The sequence below is a fragment of the Sinocyclocheilus rhinocerous genome, unplaced genomic scaffold, assembly GCF_001515625.1.
Source record: "Sinocyclocheilus rhinocerous isolate Xijiao unplaced genomic scaffold, SAMN03320098_v1.1 scaffold220, whole genome shotgun sequence".
In the NCBI taxonomy this organism is placed as follows: domain Eukaryota; kingdom Metazoa; phylum Chordata; class Actinopteri; order Cypriniformes; family Cyprinidae; genus Sinocyclocheilus; species Sinocyclocheilus rhinocerous.
This window is the reverse complement of record NW_015666573.1, coordinates 17,477-37,819: the sequence shown is the minus strand read 5'-3', so window position 1 is coordinate 37,819 and position 20,343 is coordinate 17,477. Positions and strand designations below refer to the sequence as shown.

Sequence of the window (20,343 nt, the reverse complement as noted above, 5' to 3'; positions counted from 1 at the left end):
ACATAATAGTTATAGATTCATTGTCTTATTATATATGCAAGATGTTTCTGAATCTAAAATTTGCACATTCAAATCAATATGTGAGCAGCCTCTCAATAAAACTCAAGACTAACATGAACCTTCAGAAGAGGGAAACAAAAGGGTTGGAGAAAACGAAACAGAAGGGGGAGGAAGGTAATGAATGAAAGCAAGTGAGGTGTGGGTGTGCAGTCCATCACAAGTCTCTGAGATCTGACCTAGGGTCAGCGAATTAACTGTCATGAGGGCGAGAGTCATCATTGTGACCTTTGAGAAGATGTGATAATTGAGATGCCAAGAAGACTAATGGACCCTGCCGCTTCCATCAGGTTCTCCTCCATTCTCTGTTAAAACTCACTCAGTTCTCTATATGGAATAGAATAGGATTTCACATAATATCACTACAGGATGACATGAATTTATTGCAGAGATGGTCTCTTGAAAAAAGTCTAGGGTTAAGTGTCACGCTCAAGGGCAAGATGGTGATTGCTCATGTCTTCGTCCTTATGAGGGTCAAACCAGCAATCTTCTGGCTACCACATTGTAATGTGGGGTTTGGGTTTTGTTTTTGTTTCATGTTCATGTCCATGTCTCTCGGATTATTGTTTGGATGTTTGGATCACACTGTAAATAAACTGCACTTGGGTTCTTAACTACGCTCGCCTTCAGTGGATGATTCGTTACACACATACACCATACACCGATGCAGGGTTTAAAAACCTGACACCACATTAAAAACCTGGGATGATTTTTTTTTCTGTTTAAACCTGGAAATAAATAGGACATATTTAAGATCCTGCACATTTTATTTGTACTATTATTTGTTTACTTTTATTTACTTATTTTACACTGCTTGAGCAATACAAATTTACAGTTTTTGTTGAGAAAATGAAGCACTCTTTTGAAATTGTGAAAGGGGGACATACCTATTAAAATATTTTGAAACTCATGTAAATTCTTAAATTCAACATTTACTCAAATATATGCAGACCATATCGTTTGTAATAAAATAAATGCAAAACAGAAGCATTTTTACTCTGGTCCCAGATTTTAGGACCCCACTGTGTCTTATCATATATGAGTATTTTATATTGTGTGTCTTTTTCAGAGTTGGGAAAAATGTGTTACAAATTAAATGAACACACTGTTTTCTAATTGCTTTTTGCAATAACACAGTAATGTAATGCATTACAATTTAAATGTAATTTGATTACAGTTACTGACGTGAAGTACATTACGTTACTAGCATTATAAATGTATTGTTAAGAAAATAATATTAAATAAAATGCATTTTTAAAATCATGTGCTGCATGACTGCATCAGTTAATGAGCATTGAGCGTGTGCTTTAATAAATCACTGGAGAGAAGGTGCACTAAAATGGATGCAGAAGAGTGTGGTGGGTGTTTCTCCAAATGGAAAAACAGACATTATTTGGATTTCATTGTGCATAAAAAGAAAAATACTGTTAAATGCAAACTGTGCAAACTTAACTCAACTATTTGAACCACTTAAACAAAACATTCTACAACAAAATGCACCGCACAGTATGAGAGTGGTTCAACCTTACCTAAACAAGCTAGATTGGATTTTTGTTCAGGATTGAGAGTGAAGGTAATTTATTTAACTTCAACAAGACATACATGAGAATACAATATTCTCTATATTTAATTGTTATGATTTAAATTTTCACTTGGTATTTTAGATGATAGAAGTATTTGTAATACTAATCCCTGACATGCAGACCTGCTCTCAAGGCCTATCGCCAGGCAGCAGAACACTTACAGGGCTTCTTCTCTCATTTTCAAGTAGGCTATCCGGTCTGTGATACTTTATGTCTTTCCTGGTTTCTTGGCGAGATCTGTCTGAACGTTGTGCTGGTGAGGAGTAAGCTAGAGAGATAAGCCGATACATATGGATTATGTCCTGTGGAGTAAAACAGAAAGAAGAAACATAGTTGGACATCTAAACATGTAGGATAGAGAATGTGTGCACTTGTGTGTGTGACTGTCTCTAAGCATGCAGCTGTAATGACACTCGTCTCGCTACACTACACCAATCACATTTCAATTTAATGGAGATCCTCCAATCAACACACATTACCTTAGGGGGCCGAGAATCCTGAAAATCCAGAGTCAAGCAGATGATAAGGGCTTGGGGAGAAAACACAAGTCAGAAAACTAATGGTGCACAGTCAAGCATACAAGTGCAGATCTCAAATTTAAATAAAAACAAATCTGATGCACACTGACAGACAGATGATCTGGCTGCAGGTCCATGCGCTGTTCCAGCAGAAAGAGGGATCAGATGTTCCTGTTTGGGGCAAAATGGAGCACTGCTGTGCTGACTCACACTGATCAGGGCTTATGGATTTAACATTGCACAGGAATCACACACCTGCAGCCCAGACAATACTGATATCATAGACATAGTGCGCTTGAAGGTGTACGTTTGCCAGAGTGAAGTAAAAGGTTTTGCTCAGAAGTAATTATGTTCATTCCCATTCAATCAAGATGAGACTGCAAATAATTAACCTTTCTCATCACTTAAAGCAAAGAATATTTGAATCAACTAAAGCAGTGGTTCTCAGCATTACTAAAGCAATTAATAAAATGCAACTAACCATGCACCCATGTATGATGAGGACAGAAAATTAAATAAGATTAATTATATTGTGCATCCAAATAAAAATCTATGAAATTTGTGCAAATTAATTTGTGATTAGGAAATACAGCTAATCCTAATGTAATAATTGGCCTAGTGCTTATTTAAAGTGTTAGGATGATTAATCATACATCTGCGGTTGTTTATACATTTACATACGTGTGAATTCTCCTATTAAACCTGTCATGTTAATAATTTTATATGCTGGGCAAATAATAGTACATTAAAATTCATTTAACATTAAAATGTTCAAAACCGTAAAATATAAAAATTATAATATAAATATATAGCAATAGTTGTATTAAAATGTTTAGTATTTATAATAATAAATATAAAAATAGTTTTTGAATATTAATATTAAAACTAATATATTTAAAATATCAACATTTGATTTTAAGTACATTTTTGTTGACATTTTGTATGGTATGAGTAATCTATTTGGTCGCCACTTGAAGCAGAGCCATATGAGAACCTCTGAATGAAAGGTTTTTCTGGCCAGTCACAACAAAAGAAACAAAAAGTGAAGAGAAAATAAACTATAAATAACTTAGTTCTTCCTGGTGAGAGACCCACAAGAGAGCTACAGCTCCGACAAACATAATACATGTAAGAGGCGTGTCAGAGGGAACAAATCAAAGGGAAAACAACAATGGTACGAAAAGGGAATTAAAGGACCAGGAAAATGCCACAATCAAAATGCCAGCTACACACGCCTGCAGCCCCGCTCCTCAAACTATAACGCCCAATGGCTTTTTAAAGTTTTGTTTCACACCAATGAAGCTGAAAGTAATTGGCAGTATCATTTACAAAGGAGCTCATATTAGAGAATGAGGCAGGGTGTGCTTCAGGCAACTATACTGTTATCAGTTCCTTAATTACCTCCATGACACACTCACAGATCTCCAACTACAAAATCAGCAAGATGATGATCCAAAAATAGTCTTCTTTTGGATGAACAGAACTTCTATACTCTGTTTATTGGCAATCCTCTCTTGCACAGCCTTGACCACCACACATACTCTAAAAAATATAGAGATATGCACTTATGAAACCTCACATGGCTTGTAAAATATCCTTGTTGTCATCCCGACGTTCCTCATCCTTGTGGTTGTATTTGGTGTATATTTACATAAAGCTCCATGAAATCTTTGAAGCATTCGCCCTCAGGGGACAATCATTAGCTGTTAAAACAAGGCAGATATACGAAACATGACGCGGGTAGAGTATGCAAGTTACTGTTTGTATTTATTTGCTCTACTGCTTCATTCTGGATGCTAAAATGTGTATATTATACGATTACATGATAGAGATGGCATTTGAAGCCTTGTTTACATAATTTCAGCTCCAGTGGATAAAGCAGATTTCATTTACATTTATTCATTTAGCAGATGCTTTTATCCAAAGTGACTTGAAGTGCATTCGGGGTATAAACTTGGGAGTTGAAACTTGTCCCCTGGGAGTTGAACTTTGACTTTGGTGTTGCTAGTGCCACTGCTCATTGCTGTGACATTTCATTGTGAGTGTACTGATGCCGACTGATGTAAAGGTGCAAAGCAATTGACTTTTACTTACTGTTTGCCTGGAAAAGTCCTGTGGTGCATTAGAGTGTTCTGTGTGAAATGCAAAAGTTCACAATGTCACATGCATTTTTGTACAAAACTATAAAAATACCATGTGCACATACTATGAAAAGTGAATCAGTTACCCTACAGAGCCTTAAAAACGACTTTGTTTTTTAAGTATTTAAATAATTTTGGCTAAAACCAGCAGATTGATTTCTGACAAAATATTTATTTCCAGTAAACACATGCTCATATTTCCGATTAATACCCAATTATTTTGTATTTCAAAGCCATTAAGACCAAAATCAGGCTTCAAGCACAAGCAATATCATCCTTGTTAACATTTAATTAAAGATAACGCAGTCTTATTTAGAAAGCAGAAGACTCTCCGTTGCTTTGACTCTTGAAATTTGACATCAGACTGTCAATAACAGTCCTTTAATCTGTTACTGAAAGACAGTGGGAAGTCGAGTGTGTCTGAGATGTTATTTTACTCCTGAGACTAAGACTCAATAGCATGATGGGTAAAAGGGGTGTTCAACAATTTAGCTTTGGGCAAATATTGTAGGAGTAGATCTGGCATGCACACAAACGAACATCTGTGACAGCAAATTGATTAAAAGCGATGCCATCTCATCCTAAACACCCACCAAAGAAAGAAGAAGAAATCACCAAACACACAAACTGCTGCCTCTATTTCCCATGAAAAAACAAAATAGTGTTATTGTGCATTAATGAGGCCTTCAGGTTCTATTAGAAAAAGGAAATTAACTATTGCATGTCAACAAGAGACCTAAAAACACCATTACGAACTGAGCAACATCAAATTCATTAAAAAAAAAAGCTTTTTTTTCAAATAATAATAATACATGACCCAATGTTTTTCATAAAGTCTCAATATCTTAAATTTTATTTCATACAATACATTTTACAATGAAATTTTAAGCAGGACCGGTGGTGAATGTACAAAGGTGAGAGAGGACACCTCAGTCTCCATTCTCAGTCAAATCTTTTTGGAAGTCACACCTCTTTATTGCCACCAGGCTGAATATATACACTAAATTACAAAACTTGTCCCCTGGGAGTTGAACTTTGACTTTGGTGTTGCTAGTGCCACTGCTCATTGCTGTGACATTTCATTGTGAGTGTACTGATGCCGACTGATGTAAAGGTGCAAAGCAATTGACTTTTACTTACTGTTTGCCTGGAAAAGTCCTGTGGTGCATTAGAGTGTTCTGTGTGAAATGCAAAAGTTCACAATGTCACATGCATTTTTGTACAAAACTATAAAAATACCATGTGCACATACTATGAAAAGTGAATCAGTTACCCTACAGAGCCTTAAAAACGACTTTGTTTTTTAAGTATTTAAATAATTTTGGCTAAAACCAGCAGATTGATTTCTGACAAAATATTTATTTCCAGTAAACACATGCTCATATTTCCGATTAATACCCAATTATTTTGTATTTCAAAGCCATGAGATTCTATAAGAAAAAGAAAATTAACTATTACATGTCAACGAGAGACCTAAAACACCATCATGAACTGAGAAACATCAAATTCATACAACTAAAATGAATTCAAATAATAATACATGACCCAATGTTTTTCATAAAGTCTCAATATCTTAAATTTTATTTCATACAATACATTTTACAATGAAATCTTAAGCAGGACCAGTGGTGAATGTACAAAGGTGAGAGAGGACACCTCAGTCTCCGTTCTCAGTCAAATCTTTTTGGAAGTCACACCTCTTTATTGCCACCAGGCTGAATATATACACTAAATTACAAGGTATAATTCTTCATTGTTCATTATTGCACAACATTTTGTTTGGTTTTTATATGAACAGAATCAACAAAATAAAGCAATCAATCAATTTTGACAATATAGTACAAAGAAAGCAAAAATAAAGTGTTATGTATACATATATTAATATAGATATTTATATATATTCATAAAGTCTTTCATATAAACAGCCTCTCAACATGATAAAATCAGTCAAAATGCAGCAGAAAGCCAGAGAAGTAGTGGTGAGAAATGCCATGCCCCAAGTGATTTTGAGTGCCAGCTCTGCTGATTGGGCTTGATCATAGGAAGTGCCTCCCACTCATGAAAGCTTGATCATTTGTGAAGTTTAAGCACCCTTAAATATCATAACACCCTTGTCCTCAAATGATCTTGCACACATTTACGTCTTCCATTATATTCTGTGCTCTCAGTCTTTCACTTAGAAACACTACGCTTTACAAACACAGGACACCTTCTAGATTTTCTATTCCACAGACCCATAAGACATGGGACACGTCACACAACCATAATAAGCTTAAAATATTTAATTTTCCCCATTGCCCCTCTCTTTTCCACTGAAGACCTCTCATCATCTGAGGTATCTGTTTCTGTGATGCTCAAGCCCATCTACCGTAGTCCTATTTCTCACTCTCATCCAGCTCACACCATCTGAAATTCGTTAGATTTGCCACTCCATTGGCAGCTGTGTAAACACACTGTGAAGAATCTAGTGGTTTTTATGTGCTACCAAGTCCAGATCGAGTATGATGGCCCCTCTTTCTCATATCCCCTAGTGGATCTCTAATGACTCAATCGCTGCATCGGATTGCTGGGATAAAGGGCTTTGTACATTAACAAATGTGGAAACATGACATAAGGCTGTACTACTTACTGTTCAAACAACTGATAATGAGACCATTCATCTCTCTCTGCTGCTGCTGCTCAAATTAATAAATGGTTAAAAATACCCAAATACGTAATTCCAACACCATGGGCATTAAAGAAATAATTCATCCCAAAATGAAAAATCATTTACTCAGATTAACATTGTTCCAAATTTGTATGACTTACTTTATTCCGTAGAGCACAAAAAGGGAAATTTTTTATGTACTGGTCATTTTTTTTTTCATGCAATTAAAATAAATGGTGACTAGAGCTTTTATGCTTTGAAGCAAAAGTACCATAAAAAGCACCATCAAAGTGGTCCATATAGCTCATGTGCAATGCAGTATGACTGATTTGGGTTAGAAACAGACTGAAAATTTAGGTTGTCAAACTCAAGAACCGCTGCCACTGAATCAGTGAGTGAACATCTCATTTAGACTAGTTTGTGGACCAGATAAAGAATAGTAAAGTGGGGAGTCACATACTTTTGGCCATGTGTACAGTACATCCATTTTTACCCAGACATTTAGTAATAATCTGATCTTTTAAGATCATCTTGGTGGATCATTATAGAAAACAAAACATGCAACAGACATGCTCAAAAGGGCTGATTCCCACTTCCACTTTCTATGCCATGATTAATTTCATAGACAATGCAACATAAAACCCATGCAAAGACAAATGTGAAAATCCCAAACGATCCATTTTCCTCTCTCTTCCTTCAGCATTGGCTTTCATCCCGCTCTCTCATCCTCTGCCATCTCTTTCTCCTTTCCCCCTTCTTTCTGTCCATCTTTCCAAACATCAAAGTGTGGGAGACATCAGAGGTCTGATGTGAGAAGATGCTAATGCAGCCATCCATTCATTCATGCACGGCAGGGACCATTCGACTGTGAATGCGGAACAGGAGCACAGAATCTACCCATCAGCCCGGCCTTCTGGGCCTCCAAACAAGTCCCACATCTCCTCTTATATAGCATTCAGCAATTTGTAGCTGATTTGTATCTCTGTAGAGATTTCACAGCCAAGTGCTTTGGTTTCTCTTCATGAATGAAGAGAATCATAGTAACGTGCACTATAGTAACATCCTGTGCTAGAGGTGCTGGCTTCGGACTGATTTCCTGGAGCCCGGGGCTATACAACATATGTCACCCAGACAAACAAGGGCTATTTTCAACCTCAGTTTGTAGATGTCTGTGAGCTGGTGTGTATGCGCCTGCTGAACACTTATCACAGCTTTTCAGACCTCTTATTTCTCTCTCGGCGAGCAGCTATTTTCTATGAAAGCAGAGTGGTACATTGAAAGGGAGTGGCAGTGCCCTTGTTGGGGCCGTATAGTGCCGAGATGGTGGCTGTAATGGAGAGTTTGAGCATCTCTCGTGTATGCACAAAAGCCACAGCCATTGATAATCGGCTTTGAGAGCGAGCACAGACTGCATCAGGGGCATTTTCGTTTTAATGGCCCTTAGCGCACAAGTCTCCTAATTGCAATGATAAATATGTAATACAGTCCCAAGGGCAGTTGCCTAGGGTGAACTTACAGTCGCGCATCATGCACACACCAAATCTTCTAGAGTCATGCCGAAGCACATGCAGCTCAACGTTTACAATGGCTGTGAGAAAGAGAGAAAGACAGATAAGGAGAGCAAAGAGTGAGAGAGCATTTTGTTGTGAAAGATCAGTAGCTGTGCACGGGGTTGATGAAAAACGGCAAATGCTATCTTAGCATCTCCTTTATTCTTCAAACAATAGGCCAGCATCATAATTGCTATAGAGAACATGACACATCAGGAATAAATTGCTAGTGATTTTTTGTCTCTCAGCGCCTATCTGCAACACTGCTGCCGCTGTATTAATGTCAACCCGGGCAAAACAGTCTTTGAGTAATCTCTTTCCAATATTAGCACTTCACATTCTAATAGAGAAACAGATAAGTTAATATACTGCGTGAACGCAAACAAACGGCCACTTAAATGAAGTGGAATGAAGACGAAGAGGGACAGTAAAGGCTTTACCTGCTGCGTACGTACCATGCTTCATGTTAAACTGTGACATAACATTCAACTAGAAAAAAGAATGGCCTTTTAGTCCGTCGGCGCTGAACTGAAAATCAAATCTAATCATGCAGCCGCGCATGACAATATTGATGTGTTTGCGTCATGACATTAGGACACAATTAGCAGTGAATGCTTCCATTTTGAGACTGTATAACCACCAGTGTTGGGGAGAAGCAACACTAAAAGCAGCGACGTAACTAATTTAAATACATTTTTAATTTTAGTAGCGGCACGAAACAGCTGTTTCAAATTTGCTTTCCAGCAAACTAGCTACTTAAAATCTACCAAACGCTACATCACGGTTTTTAATGTATGAAATGGGGAATAAAGCAATGTAGTCACATCCTGTCCTTTCTCATATGATACATTGGAGAGTCTGATTAATTCGAATGAATCGATTTGTTCGATGTAAAAAAAAATAAATAAAAAATAAACAAATAAAGCTGATTTGCTCTGTACTATGTTTTCGATTCGCTTATGTAAATCTGGGTGCTTTTGTTGTATTTTATACATTTACCTGTTCAAGACTGATAATGCCACCCTGCCAACTGAGATATTAAATCAAAATCCCTCATTGTGCCAGCAACAATATGGCAATGTGTGTTTGTGTCTTACAGAGTAGTTGTTGGGTTTTTTGTTTTCCTGAAATAGTAACCTGACTACTTGAGTTTAACTACTTAAAATTATGATTAGCTTGCAGATTGGATTCCCCAACACTGCTAACCAATGGCCAAGCAGAGTCTGCGCCTTCTAAGACCTTGGCATGAAAAAAAGATATTGTAACATTGAAGTGGAAAGGTTTTACCTTGTTCCTAGCAGAAAGCATAAGTTAAGAATTCATGCCTCAGTTAATTCACTGAGAGCCCTGTATATATAATGTATTGTTCCCTATAATGCTAAAGCATATTTGGATTTCCACAGAGCACTTGGTGCAGTCATTTAGCATGAACGATTTGGACTGCAGGTTTTTTTAATCAGAGCAACATGCTCAATCTGTTCCTGCAAAATGAAATGAGGTTCTGGAAATGAAGCCTTGAGCTTACAGTCAGAATTCACCATGTTTTGCTTGATAAAAACAAGATCATGTTTGTAAAGATAAATAGCAACATGCTTGACTAGTGACGTCTTTGAAATAAATATATGTATAAATTACATTGTACCTGTAAATAATCAAGTGCATGAAAAGACATGAAAATGAGCCAAATGTGCCTGGAGGGTACAGACACTACTTGCTTAATTAAAGTCAATGCAGCATAAATAAATAATCAGGCATAACATGCTTGTGCAAAACACTCAGCAGACATCTGTGAACTAATGAAAACCTTTTAACTTATAAATAAATAATGACTCATGCTCTGAAATATATTGTTTACATTGCTCTTTTCAGTCTGGAAAAATAATTTTTCTGTAAATGTTTACATAAACTGTAGCATCAAGCAACTATTTCTTTCAAATATTTTTTCTAATCTTACAATATCATTATAAAGAAAGAAACAGTTTTGAAGTCCATTCAAAATAATTTTTTTTAGCAAAGATTTACATGGCAGCCATAAGAAAAATTAAAACTGACTTTTAATCAGGTCAGAATTAGACATCTTGTTTTTTTCCCCTCCCTTTTTTGGCACAAAAACAGCAACATACTAGTTACCTAGTCTAGCGAAACCTTCACTGCAGGTGTTTAAAAATGTTTTTCATTTCAATTGTTGAAATGAACACTGAAACAATAAACTGCACATTTTAGTGGTCCCCTAATTTAGATGCCTACTATTGGGCCTTAATTCAATCATAGGCAAGGTGAGCCTGGGCAAACTTAATAACAAAGATTTGACACTTCATAAGCCTGTAGTGCTCGCCGACAAGCCCAGACAGTAGCAGGCCTGCCTCACCCAAACAAGAAATTATGATGCCGTCATTGCAAATAAGAATCATCATCAGTTTCAGGCCCCCCAAAAAAGATCTCTCTTCTTTCCAAGTAGGGTTCTGGGGCAAGGATTTCAACCCAAACACTGCTGTCTCAATTCAGTATATGAAATTCATTTTACAATTCCAAAACTTTTTATTGTTATTTTTCTAACAGCTTGTATTTTTAAATCAGGATCAAAAGGGGATTCATAATCGCCAAATTATCATTGCCATCAGCTGTCTATTAAACATACATAAACTTACACATAATAGTCAAAACCAACCAGTGAATTTAAAGAACTGAAGCTGAACTCACATTAGCAAAGCACTCAGAAACATGAATATTAATGGACATTACCACTATTTTTCTTTTAACATAATGTATGATTCAGGACTAGAAAGAACATTCATGTTATATGCAGAATCCTGCATAATAATATAACCTCTACAGGGAAACACTTCAATGTTATGTAGTTTGAACACTTCCTGCGCCTGATGGGAATAAAACTAAAGCAAAAAGCTACAAATTCATCTATTACTAATATAAACTGACCCAAAGCACGTCTGCAGACACATAACAGAATAAGACCAGCAGACTTCTCTCAGTTAACTTCTTAACACACAGCTGTCTACAGAACAGTCTAATAAAGACTCCATTAAATCAAAATATAATTTTGTGGCTTTTAGTCCTTTTCTATTAGCATTGTGGTCATCTGTATGGTGTGCTCCTAAACACTGAGAAAGTTTACTTTTTTGCAGATATACACATCTAAAATTTGGTCTTTCTCTCCTGGAAATATTGATGGCTCATCCTGCACTCTTTTTTGGCCAGTCAGTCGCTCTCTAGAATGAGAATGTACCACCTCTTAATACCACCTGCAACCAACCAGCAAGTATCAAATCATGGCTATGACGTAAACTAAAGGCTACTGGCTATTTAAAAAAGACTCATCCCAACATCCTTTTTCAATAGGAAATAAAAACACTTCAATTTAATGGGGTTTAGAAGATGCAGTTAGACTATAGTTAGACAGACTATTCTCAACTGGTTTTGTTTCAGGACTCATTTACATTGGAAATGTGGAGACCAAACACCATATTACCAAAATTGCTTATCGAACAAAAGTAAAAATATTGTTAAAATCAAATAATTAAACTTTTTAATAGTAAACGTATTATCATGACTGGCATACGTTTAAAGGGATAGTTCACCCAAAAATGAAAATTTTGTCATTAATTAAGATATTTTTGATGAATTCTAAGAGCTCTCTGACCCTCCCATATACATCAATGTAATTACCACGACCAAGGTCCAGAAACGTAGCAAGGAGGTCGGTAAAATAATCCATGTGACATCAGGGGTTCAACCATAATTTTACGAAGCTACGAGAATACTTTTTGTACGCAAAGAAAACAAAAAATAAGTACTTTATTCAACAATTCGTCTCCTCCGCGTCACCCTGGTGCCATTTTGGAGAATATCCACTGAACGTAAACAGCGTATGCTATTCTGTGTCAGCTGCATCACACGGTGTCCGTTACAACACCTAGAAGTAACTTTAACCATTTCATCTTTCTTTCTTTTCATTTCAAAAAACGGAAAGGTACAGATAATGACACATTTAAGGCCATGCAATGCGCTACAAGGGTATCCATCTCATTGTCCTCTTAGAGGTGGCCTGGTCATTACTGAAGATAATTTTTTGTCATTAAGTGGGAGGATCGCCTTTATTTTTCCCTTATGACTTCTGTAGCATTTAGCGCTTGCTTTATTCCAGTCAGACGGGGAGAGTAATTACTCAAGCTCTAGATAAAACACTGATGTCAGAGGTTCTCCATACATCTAACCGACACTCTCCAAAGCTGTAATGATTAGATAAGAGCGCATATGTGTCAAATATAAAGCATACGACCTCCAGAACCTCCCAGGTACTAACATATAAGACAAAAACTGCAGCTACAGGAACGCTACTCTTTCAGAGGGCAATTTAGTGCTCAGCCAAAGATCATCCCTTCATTTCACATGATAAAATGAAATATTTTGACTTCACATGATAAAATAAATGATTTTGACTTGATTTGTACAGTGGTGTGAAAGGCCGCATCCCAAGATTCCCGAGGCTGGCGACACCATGGCCCTGCAAGCCTGTGGACAGGACTTGGAACAGCAGAGCAGCTGACATTTAAAGGACAGATAGCTGGAGGGGAGAGATGGTTTAGCTGTGGAGAAACAACACTTCTCCCATGAGTTTCCGCTTCAGAGCTTTTTGACCGACCACACAAGCATGCCAAAGCACTAGTAGCGTGTCTACTGTCAGATCCTCTCCTGTCTTTTTCCACCCATCTTCATTTTCTCAAGGATTATGCTACATGGAGTTTATTGCTTCTTTTAGAGGGGCAAATCAATGTATTTTACTTATAAATATCCAAATTAAGCAATATCACATAAGCATGCTGCACTGAACATCAGCGCAAGAAATTAAAGGCATAGTTGACCAAAAAAAGGTCATTCACAAAACAAGATAATTTAAGAGTCATCAGAGTGCAACAATGTCTACTCACTTTTTCAGCAGCCTTGGTTCTGGAAGTATTTTTTTCCCATTCATTTTTCCATAAGGATTTTTAAAACATCTCTAGTAAAGAGTTATAAGTCATGAACCAAAACAATCAGCTATGAGGTAAATCACAACATGACAACTTTATTTTGAAGCAAAAAAGTATCAGACAATCGGACAAAAAGACAAAGGTGTAAGGACTTTAGTAAGGAAAAGAACTACAATCCCATAAAGCATTGTGAATGACATGACTGAATTAAAAACAACAGATAAATATAAATCTATTGACTTGTATGTGTTGATTGTATATAGAAACTATACATGCATGCAAAATATACATGCATATACAATATTAAAGTAGTTTGAGAGTGTAGAGACTATTACACCATTCAAATTACTTAATGAGAGTGGGGGGACTCTCTTTTCAGAATCATGGATAATATAGTTTTTCATCACAAATTCTGCTGTTAAACATGATTATTAAACAAATGAGTTGAAATGACACTAACTGAAGGCTTCAACAAAAGCATATACCATCGATTAAACTCGCAGATCACAGTAGGCCTGTCTGTTTTAAAAGGTTTATAATTTATCATTAAAAATCAATTTCCTCTATGGAGATAATGAATGGGATTTTTACTTCCGGAGACAGACTGTTGAACTCTGTCCAAACTCTGTCCCCATTGAGTTTCACTGTATGGACAATGAAAGAGACATTTTCAAAATATCTTCTTTTGCATTTCACATGAGAAAGCAAGTCATACAAGATTTAAAATGAGAAGTAACTGATGACAGAATTTTCATTTTTGGGTGAACTATCCCTTTAAAAATCAAGGACTCGACTTTCAATATTTTTTTTTTTATAAAACACTTCTAAAAAAGCCCAGTCATCAAGCATTGTGTGTTGCAAACATACATACAACAGAAGAGAGGATGCGAGTATAATGGAGTGACCGCGAAGAGCACACTGTAATCAAGCCAGGTTTTTAAGCTCCACTTCAGGTGTTTTTTTTTTTTTTTTTTGTTTTTTTACCAGCAAGACAGATTAACCTAGTTAAATTTATATTTTCCTCTGTTGTATCAATGCACTTGTCCTTTATCCCCCAAAATACTAGTTGGTTCCTATAACAGAAATATTAAGGGAAATTATGAGGTAACCAAGCTAGGGTAAATCAAAACAATCCGACTTTTAAGAAAAGGAAAAATTATCAAATAACATGCTCTTTCGGCTTATAGTGAGAAAATGGGTAACATATGTTCAACCCAGTGACAAGACACATTGAGTTTTGTATAAAATCTCACCCATCACTCTAGACCATTTAACACCACATGTACATACACAAAATATATGCATCCGTCCTTAAATGCATTGTCAGATTTTTCTTTAAGCTACATACACTTTCAAACTATACAACAATGGCTATGAATTAGCTTTCAGTTTACCTGTTACTTTAATAAAACTGGCCTCCACTCATATTCCGCTATAATGGCGGTGCACTGACGCAAGCTTATTAGAGCATTAAATGTAAAGTCAAATCAAATGAACATTAACATTTAACACACAGTCCTCCTTTTTCCAGCCATCTGTCTCCCTGAGGAAACAGAGCGTTCAGTAGTGGTATTTACCAAGGCCCTGAGTTCAAAATGACTTCATTTGTTCATCTGAACCATTGGCAGCCCATCTATTAGCCCATCTATATAGCCCATCTGATCAGCCCTCAAGTCGTGCAGGTATTGTTACTTAGTAAACAAGAGCAAATAATCTACTTGAAAAGAAAAAAAAAGACATAATTATGACATCATGTATATTTGGGGCACACAAAGCTACTCTTTATTGCTGTAGTGTCAGACTAACCTTTGAAGTCTTGCACACTATTAGCAAAAAGTCTTGTGAGATCCAAGAACACCTTGGAAACCAAGTAAGCCCTTTGTTATTGAGTTTTGCTGATTAAACTTTAATACTTCAGTGTTCCTCATTTCAAAACGGTGGCTCTATGAATGAAACAGGCAAGAATAAAATGACAATCTTGGGTCAAGACTAAACCACAACACAACTGATGTAATGTATAGAGACCCCGATGTCACAGATGGAGAGTCACTACCAATCAAATGATAATGAAGTTCATCAACAGGTCAAGTCTACATGTGATATTCACCTGAATATTCTAAAAGAAAAAAAAAGCATCAGGGGTGCTAAACACTACAGCAGACTAAAAACTAAGATATCTGGAGATATTTGCAGTGTCATATCTAGAGTTGATCCATTTTCACATGAATACAGTGACCAAGTCTAAGCTAAATGAAATAAAGAGCAAACCAGTGCATTTTTTCAAAGAGGAGGAATAATAAATCAGAGGTGTCCTACTGCAGTCCAGTAACCATGCTTAAGAAAATTAATGTATAAATAATTGATTCAGTTGCAAATCCAATCAACCTAGTTTTGTCAAAATGAAAGCTAAATATCACCGTCTTGTGTTTTCCTCATCTGACATGCCATCCGAGGAACAAAATAAAGCAGAGGCTCCAGGGTTCTTGAAAAAGCATTTAAATCCCATGGCCTGTTTATCATCCTTTGTCTCTGGCTGTATTCTATATCCAAGAGTTCATGTAATCCACAGTCTAAAATCCTTAGGATGGTATTTTTTAATTTTTTCCATTTTTCTTCCTTTTTTGTGTGTGTGTGTGTTTGTTTCTTTTTACCCCAGCATACAAAAAGTCCCCTCCACCTAACTAAAATTATAAAAATGGAAGCCACTTGCAGGGAATAAAGTCACATAGAGAAATGTTTTTGGGTTGTGGGGAGGAGAAAAGTGACCACAACAATGTGCGTCACCTATTCCTTGATCCAGAGCATATCAATAAAAAAATATCTGAGTAAAAACCTCACTGCTTTCTTCCAGCATTGACATCTTCAGTAGTTATTATGTTGAAAAGAGACTCCATCATGCAGAGGACTGTTCTTTGTCCTTGTGTCCATATTTTTTTTTTCATCTCCTAATGCAAGGTAGGAGATTACAAATTTCTACATTTGCCCTTTAATTAAATATATAAACAATAATTTAAATAAACCTGAATAAATAAATGTATAACTCTGAATGAATAAATAAATAAATAAATACAATTACAGACATAATTATAGACTTGCAGATAGATAGATAGATAGATGGATAGATGGATGTCTGACTTCCTCTCATTAAGTTTGGACACTCTCTAAATGAATGCTTTGCTTCATGTTGAATGAGGAACACTGTTCTCTCTCCTCAATGACGTAGAAACACACAAATACAAACAAACAAAATGACAAGCAAACGAAAAAACCTGTAAAAAAGTATGTGTATACTGAAAGAGTTAAAATCCTAAACTCTTCCTTGTAATGTAACTGCATTAAATCATTAAACACAACATGTCCTCTTTTAGAGAAGAAATCTCTTTTACTGTATTGTTTTCTGTATCTCTTTATCTTTTCAGTTCCTCTATATATACTTTTGGGTTTATCTTTTTTTCCCCCTTTTTAACTAACATTTAAGAAAACTCCCAGCATTCCAGCATATGGAAAGCTTTTCCTGTACTGTATGTCGTCTCCTGACCTGATTGTTCAGGCAGCTGTCTGAACAGTACCCTTCTGTCTAGTCATGCTCTAAGGGGCCAAACTGCTCTCAGGTCTCTCTCTCCAGTTTCTCTACAGTCCTGTCGGATGTTTACCACAAGCAAATACAAAATGGTAACAGGTCACAAATGAAAACAGGGAGATAGAGAGAGAAAGACTTTAAGATGGAATTCCACATGTCAAACTGCTCCCTGAAAAAAAAAAATCAGAGATTGAGTATTGGGCCTTAGAAATAACTAACACTAGGTAAAGTTTCATCTATTTCTTCTGGAGCCCACAATTGTTATTTGGCTTGTACTTTCCCCGTCTTTTCCTTGTGCTGCCTCCGACTGACTCTCTCTTCTTCCTTCTTTCCAGGGGCAGGTGATTTTACCCTGTGGCTCTTTTATGAACACACTTTCTTGGGTTGTGAGAGTCCCCTGGTCTAAGCTACCCGTGCTGTTGCACTTTTTCACAGACGGGGGCGCTACAGAGCTCGGCAGAAGCAGCGATGTGAGCGACAGGCTGCTCGGTGTCTCTGAGAGCTGCTGGCTGTCGCACGTCTGGTTAGAACTGCACCGTACCATCCCTACATCCTCATCGGAGTCTTGCCGAGTTCCTCCTGCATTAATGTCCCTTTCACAACTGCTCTTGCTGCGCTGGTGCCCCCTCATAGTTTGGAGGTTCTGGGTGGCTGGAGGGCTGGGTCTCAGGGTCTTTGTGGAGAGGCTGGAGCGATCGTCAAGGAGTGTGTCCAGCAGTGGCTGGGTGCTGAAACTGAGCCCTTCTTCCATGGTGGTTGGTAGGCTGCTCTCTGAGCTGCCCGTAGCCAGGGAGGAGTCACTGTGAGATGGATACTGAGGGCAGAGAGGTCGAGTTTTTAGCAATGAATTGATAACGACACACAATGCATAAGTTGTAAACGCGTTTAAATCAAACCTGTGTGGTGAGCAGCCTGGTGTTTGCTCCAGGAGAGCGTAGAGATGCCCATGAGGCTGGGGAAGTTAGCCGGAGCCCTCTTGGTTTGTGTCCCGGTCGGCCTCTCGGGGGTGCCGGGAGGGCCGCAGCAGCTGGGTGGAAGAATTCAGCAGGGAGATGGATGGGAGTGGCAGAGCGGCTCGAAGCTCCAGAAACCCCTGGGTACTCCTGATTACTGCTGGGAACTCCACCTGCACACAAACTCAGTTACTCGATTTGAATTGAATTTAAACTGAGGTGGCAAAGAGGATGCAGATTTGAGTTTGAATTTAAGGACATGTTGCTAAAAAAAGTTGTTGGCAACATGTTTAGATACTCAAGTATTTGTTCAAAACCTGTTCAAATGTTGTCCCAACTTTCCAAATTGAGTCACAAAGAAAAATGATTTGCAAGTTCCCAGCAAATTGAAATAATTACATGGTAACTATTATTAAAAAATGCCATTGGCTTAATTTATTTTACTTTGTTAATTTAATTTAATATCTAATTTAATTCATTTTACTGGCTTAATTTATGCTGATGGTAATTTAATTTGTTGACGTTAGAGCGATGTATAATATGTTTGCCTCTAGTTTTAAGAGTCCCATGTCATGTCAATATAATGATAAAAGAACGAGGTTTGTAGCTCACTGCATTGGTAAATGCCAAACAATCTTTTCAAAGTTTTCAGTTGTTAGTTGAGTTAACGCAACAAATTTAATGTAATCCCTTTTTTAAGTTAGGTCAACTGTTTTTCTAGTGTTCAATTAAAAATCTTATTTGGAAAGGGACAGTTTTTCAATTCTGAACTTTGCGCAACTAATGTGCATAACAGTTTTCTTGCTTTGTTCTCCAGTATCATTCCTGTAGCACTGTGGACTGTGTGCCACATTACCTATGCTGTGACGAGCAGGTGTGTTGTGATGTGGACTTTGAGAACTGGCTCCATTCATTGCCACCCCCTCTTCTGTCCCAGAGCTGTGAACCCGAGAGGGTCGCCGTAACCTGCTGTGACCTCTCCCTCCAGGTTCTTCAGTGTTTAGGCACTCATCATAGCCCCTTTCCTGAGCAGAAACATTAGCATGCGCTTTCAGGATCCTGGGGAGACTTTCAGGTCTCTTAAATGCTAACATCTTACTTTCATGGTAAACCTAACTCTTTTAGGTTCTCTGCATTCAGGGCTTCCCTCTATAACAGTAAAAGAGATTAAGGAACGATTAAGCTCTGCTAGATCATCTGAGCCATCTGCCCCACATACTGTCCTTTATGGAGTTTCTCTAACAAATAGCTAGAGATGTTTAAAGTCTGTTGAAGAATTACACTGGTTGAGCAGCAGAGCTACATTCCCCATGAGACTGCAAGATTTAGACTAACAGCTTATAGTTATTTGATTTCTTAAGTCTAATTAGTGCGAGTCTGTGGTCATTCTCACTGATTATATTTAATTAAGGGATCATCGTTTGGGATGTAAGGGAATTACAGCAGTTTGTATATCAGATAAAGGTAGATCATTTCCATTGGGCAGAGTTTTCATCTGTTACTGTTACTGATAGTTACTGGCCGTAGCATGAAAGCAAATATCAATAATCATCTATAATAAATACAGATATTAGCATGAATCCTGATGAGTGCATACCTTTTGATTAGATTTGAACATTTCAGAGTGTAGATACTAAGATAATTGTGGGGGTGAAGAATTCAAAACGACAAAATAATTTTTCTGAGAGAAAGTTCACCTTGCCCTCTTTGGCAGCCATCTGGTACACACACTGTCCAGCCACAAGTTCTCCTGGGATACAAACACATATCACCAGAGTTAATAACACAGTAAAGTAAGTGCAGGGCCATCGACTGGGATTTGGAGATCTGGGAACACTTTTCCAAAATCTCTGATGAGGGAGCACACTAAGTCTGAGCAGTTCAGAACTGTAATTCTATAACATTTGGATGTATTAAAGTATATCTAATAGGGATGCATAATATGATACAATAAGCTGATAATGTTATGGCTGATGAAGGGCAAATAATAAAACGTGATCCACCTTATTTTCAAATATATATAAATATTGTAATATTGGCTGATAACCATTATGGTGCCGATATACTGTGCATCCATGATAGTACACTTAGAGATGGTCTTTGCACTAGAAAATAGAACATCCTACCCACCTGTGTGCTCACACACACACACACACACACACACACACTAACTAATGAGAGGCTAGGGTCAGAGAAAGGGTTTCCTTCACTGCGACTGGTCTTAATGACGGCGGTTGAGAGGAGCCTTACAGAAGCAGAGCTTGAAAGAGCAGCTGTGCAGAGGGCTAAACCTACACACACACACACACACACACACACGCACACA

At 37.3% G+C, this 20,343-nt stretch overlaps 2 protein-coding genes across 2 annotated transcripts in view; both read right to left on the bottom strand.

Annotated features, from left to right (window-relative positions):
• Positions 1-17,201: 17,201 nt before the first annotated feature.
• LOC107732834 (voltage-dependent T-type calcium channel subunit alpha-1I-like) lies at positions 17,202-19,744 on the bottom strand. Its single transcript, XM_016544256.1, has 5 exons — positions 19,715-19,744; positions 18,874-19,042; positions 17,961-18,190; positions 17,341-17,878; positions 17,202-17,233 (listed from the first exon to the last, which is right to left on the bottom strand). The coding sequence occupies exons 1-5, from the start codon at positions 19,733-19,735 to the stop codon at positions 17,202-17,204; spliced, it is 990 nt and encodes a 329-aa protein (XP_016399742.1). The 5' UTR covers positions 19,736-19,744.
• A 5-nt stretch (positions 19,745-19,749) lies between these two features.
• The window catches only part of LOC107732833 (voltage-dependent T-type calcium channel subunit alpha-1I-like), a gene marked incomplete at its 3' end in the record, with an annotated part of 16,714 nt that continues 16,120 nt past the window's right edge, over positions 19,750-20,343 (bottom strand). Inside the window, exon 4 of the mRNA XM_016544255.1 lies at positions 19,750-19,767. Within this exon, the coding sequence (XP_016399741.1) occupies positions 19,750-19,767 (18 nt within the window). The remainder of the gene's footprint in view (positions 19,768-20,343) is intronic.